The sequence below is a fragment of the Penaeus chinensis genome, chromosome 22 (assembly GCF_019202785.1).
Source record: "Penaeus chinensis breed Huanghai No. 1 chromosome 22, ASM1920278v2, whole genome shotgun sequence".
NCBI classification, from domain to species: domain Eukaryota; kingdom Metazoa; phylum Arthropoda; class Malacostraca; order Decapoda; family Penaeidae; genus Penaeus; species Penaeus chinensis.
In genome coordinates, this window is record NC_061840.1 from 15,912,554 (window position 1) to 15,917,553 (window position 5,000).

General features: G+C 38.9%; 1 protein-coding gene across 2 annotated transcripts in view; it reads left to right on the plus strand.

The window, feature by feature from the left end:
- The window catches only part of LOC125036853 (inositol hexakisphosphate and diphosphoinositol-pentakisphosphate kinase 2-like), an 80,606-nt gene that overhangs the window by 65,467 nt on the left and 10,139 nt on the right, over positions 1-5,000 (plus strand). For both annotated transcript variants that reach the window (XM_047629737.1, XM_047629738.1), the window contains one exon: positions 554-586. In XM_047629737.1, coding sequence (XP_047485693.1) covers positions 554-586 — 33 coding nt within the window. The remainder of the gene's footprint in view (positions 1-553; positions 587-5,000) is intronic.

Below are 5,000 nucleotides of genomic sequence, written 5' to 3' on the forward strand. Positions count from 1 at the left end.
AAAGTTATCTTTGTATTGGGAGGAAATCTGAGAAAAATGCAAAATCCCATCCCCACATGGTTGCACTAATAACTATTGTTCTTTTATGATTTAACTGTTTTATTTCTGCTAATTCGGATAATACATTGCAAGTCAAGTAAGAATGAACTCTGTTAACATATATGTGATTACTTTTTTTTATTATTCATAATTGTAAGGATACAGAGCTGATGATATGAAAGAGTATAATGCACATTCCCACATTACTTAGCAAGTCTAATTTAGTGCAAACCTGATCATCATAAGGATAGTGAATGGACTAATTGACAATAATTCCATCCATATTTTGAGCATAATATTTTGCAACACAGTTAATGTGACTAATCAATTGACAGTATTTTGAAGGTTATTGACAAAAAAATATCTGTAAAAGCTCAGCATTTTATCATTCTTATACACACACAACAGCATGAAGACTGTGAGTGGCAGATCCAAGTGGTGCTTGTAATTGTGTTTTCACGCTAACTAACCGCCTCTGTGTTCCTTACCTTTCATGTCTTCCCAATGACTACAGGCAGCTCCAGTCTAGACTCTGTCAGTGATGAAGGTATGTGGGCTTTGTACGTTTATTTATTCCCATTGTGTTGTTTGTGGGTTGCCATTTGATTAATTCTGCATTTTATCATACTCAAGCACACGCACCTGCACTCGCACATGAACACACTCACAAGCAAACCCTCATGCCCGCGCACACGCAAACCCACACACAAACCCACACGCACAAGCACAAGCACAAGCACACGCACATGCACACGCACACGCACACGCACACGCACACGCACACGCACACGCACACGCACACGCACACGCACACGCACACGCACACGCACACGCACACGCACACACACACACACACACACACACACACACACACACACACACACACACACACACAATATTGTTCTTTTCTTTTGTATAGTAAACACAACATTTTTTTTCTCGGATTCTGTGGCAGATTTCCTTTTACATTCTTATAACACTATCTTCTGGTTTATATGCTGTATTGTACACACTTCATTTGATATAGCATAGGGTAGTAAAGCAAAAATGAGGATAATTATGTTATGGAGTTGTGTGGAGAGGAGAAAATCATTCAAAGTTGCTTGAAATTTAAACAAATCAGAAATTGCATTACAAATATCAAAGGAGATTAAAGGCAGTGGCTCTTAACCCGCTTAACCCAGTGAATCACGTTACCAGTAGGAGTCACAAGTATGGCTTTCCTTTTTCTTTTAAAAGTGCGGAAAACTGATAGTAAGTCCTCGAACTGAAACAGCATGCCAGGTAGTCAAAGTTGTTATAAAACATGCAGAATAGGAGGGGTGGTCAGAAAGTAATGACTAAGTGAAAGCATATTTTTAAACAGAAAAGAGAAAAAATCAAAACTACACCATATATTCCTTCAAAGTATTTTCCCCCTACCTCTATGCAATGCTTCATCCTTTTTTCCCACTTCGCCAGGTCTTGGATGTGGTGTAATTGCTCCCCAGCAATCCCACTCTTGATTGTAGGGAACAACTAAAAGCTACTAGGGCAAGGTCAAGCAAACAGGGTGCATGATGGAGAAGGGTGGTCTCTTGCAACTCCAGGTACTGCACAATTAGGAAAGCTATTTGGGTGCAGCATTATCCTGATGCAATAGAAGTTGCAGCTGGGTGCAGACTTGATCCATTATTTCACAGCTTCTGGAAGGGCCTGTTAAAAGTAGTACGGGGCTGTGATAATGAACTGTTGCGGTATCATGTCCACACAGATTGGTCCTTGGGAATTGAAGATAATGGTGAAGTGGTTCCTACTGCAAAAACTGTCATCAGAGTTTTGACTCATAACTTATAATTTCTAAAACATGCTATGTTGAACTGCTGGTCTCAGATGGGGAAGAAATATGTTCAACACTCATTTCCCATAGCAATAACCAAGAACTATTTCATACCATTCAACTCAAATTCTGCTTACTAGAAATGGTACACCTGCATTTATTCATGCTTTTATTCTTCCATCCATTGAATGCCCTTTTTTGTTAAACTTAACTTTTCATCATGATATCAAGTGTACCTCCATAGTTGCCAAGCTCTAAGAATAAGAACCAAAGACTTACAACTGGATCTTTTTCAATATTGAAGTGCACAGTGGCATAGGTCCACCTATGTCTGGAGCACTGCCTATCTTGCAGCTCAGTGTTGCAAAATGTATGAGTGACTCCGGGAAGAAACAGGCTCTAGTGATAGAGTAGAGTCCCGGTACACTTGCAACAATTTCCTTGCACAATTTTCATCAAGGGAAAACATAGAACTGACAGCCCTCCTTTGAGAGGAGGGCTGTAAAGCAGATAATAGAAGCTAGCCAAGTAGTAGCAAACATGTTTCCTTTAACACACCTGTTAGAACAATAATGCACCAAGTCTTCTATTGTATTGATTACAATTATCATTATTTTCAGATTACCCCACTTAATACAGATTCCTCTACATTTTCTTCTTTAACCCCTTAAAGATGGGTCACGTGTATACGTGTACCCTGTGTGGGTCCGTCTGGATGGGAACGTGTATTCACGTGCTCCATTTCTAACCAGTCCCTCTGGGGATGCAAATGGGTGTGATTACTGTATGGCTGTATTAATGACTGTTTTTGAGCTAGTTTGTATGTATACAGGTCTTTATATTGGTAATTATGTTTGTGCAACTATATGTGAACATATATTGATGTGTGTATATGTTCTTTGTCGTGTTTGTATTTGTTGGCTTATGTTTTTGTGTGTATCTGTGGAAATATGTGCGCGCAACTGCGTGTGTGCGTGTGTAAGTCGGTAATTTACGTGTGAATTATATCAAATTTTATGCAATTTTTAATTGCACATTTGTTTTGTCTGCTGTGTGTTTGTATATTTCTCTGTCGTTTGTGTTGGGAAATCTGTGCATGCATCTTTGAGTGTGTGTGTGTGTAATGTAGTAATTGTGAGTGAAAGTGCATGTGTGAATTGTATAAAAGTTTCCGCATGTTTTTCATTGTTTGATTGATTTACGTGTGTGTTGGGAAGTTTGTGCCATGACGCTCGTTTCCACTGTGCTTGTGTACATGTGTGTATGCGTGTGCGTGTGCGCATGTGTACACATGTGGGTACGTGTGTGTGAGAGAGACTGCCATGATCCTCGTCCTCACTGTGTGCATGTGTATGTGTGTGTGTGTGTGTGAGAGAGAGAGAGAGAGAGCAAGAGACAGTGACGTCTTGCTACGTGACTTTCACACCATTTCCGGGGCATACCTCAAGTGACCTGTCACATTGGTCAAACACTCCTAAAATGGAGTATATACCTTCATATGACATATTATACGGCTACAGTAAGTCTGCAAACTTTCACATGTTTCTAGAGTGAAAAAGTGGAGGTTGCGGTTATACGCAAACCAGTCGCCTGAGTGTGCTAAAACTTCGGTGGGATGGTGACACAGGTAGGCCAAGTTGAGCACCTGTCCTGGCGAGAGAACCAGCTGTTTGCTTTTTTCCCCGGAATAATGGCTCCAGAGCTGTTTACCAACCCGTTGGTATTGGGTTAATGCCAGTTGTCCCACAGTGACTGTGCTGGCTCATAGCATTGGACTGAAATTAAACAGCTAACTTCTGGGTCAGCCTTGACTTCCACTTGCACCAAATCAGGCCTAGTAGTTTAGAGACTGTACTCCAAGGGAATATATATAGTTATATATATATATATATATATATATATATATGTATATATATATATATATATATATATATATATATATATATATATATTTACACACACACACACACACACACACACACACACACACACACACACACACACACACACACACACACACACACACACACAGACACACACACAGACACACACACACACACAGACACACACACACAGACACACACACACACACACACACACACACACACACACACACACACACACACACACACACACACACACACACACACACACACACACATAAACCCTACTTTTTAATCCCATTTTCCATGTGCACTACATTGATCTGACTGGCCCCTTACTAGCTACAGCTTCAAGGCAGCTCATGCGCTGGTAGATTTACCGGTTCAGGAAGAAACTTTTTTTCTTCTTCTTTTTGTCTATATATCCAGGGGCCTTCTGTCACCTGGAATTCCAGCATTTTCATTTTCCAAGTCTGGAATACCTTGAAAAACTAAATTTTCAAAAAGAAAACCTGGAAAAGTCATGGAAATTTACATTAGGTGACTCAATTTTTTTCAACACCTTTTTCATGAAAAATGTTTGTGTAACGGTACCAGAGATCTGATTAGTTTGTTTTGTCACACACCTCCATGGACCATTATATTCACTGTTGATATAGTTGTGCCATCTATTTCAGGTGTTTAGTGCTTGAAGACAAGTATTGATAAGAGTTTATTGCAGAGTATTTCTTGACAATATGAATTAAGTTTATGAAAAAGGATTATGAGAAAGGTATTTAGAGTTGTTGTATACCTTTTAAAAACTGGGTGTCTTATTATGTTTAAAATTCATCCTTGAAAATTAATTTTGGACCTAAAAAAGTCCTGGAAAAGTCTTTGAATTTCAAATAGGGGGAAGGGCCCTATAATGCTATAAGGAATTTTATATTAGGGTTAGAGGGTTAATAATTTTTGAGGTATTGAACCATCATGAAACCTACTGCATACTTGTTGGACCCTTAAAATATGTTTTAATTCATCAAAAAGATTGCATCAAAATTTAAGACTGGTTCACTGAACCTCTACAGTTTGATTGAACCAAGGTTAAGAATCACTGCTGTAGGGCATTTAATGGGACTGAGATGCCATATATATATTTTGTTTTTTTATATTGCAATAATGATAGTATATGCTGTTCCCATGACTTGTTGACTAGAATGATTTGGGATATACCATAGATAATGTCATTTTGTCAGAAAGTTGTATTAGATTAGGTGAAC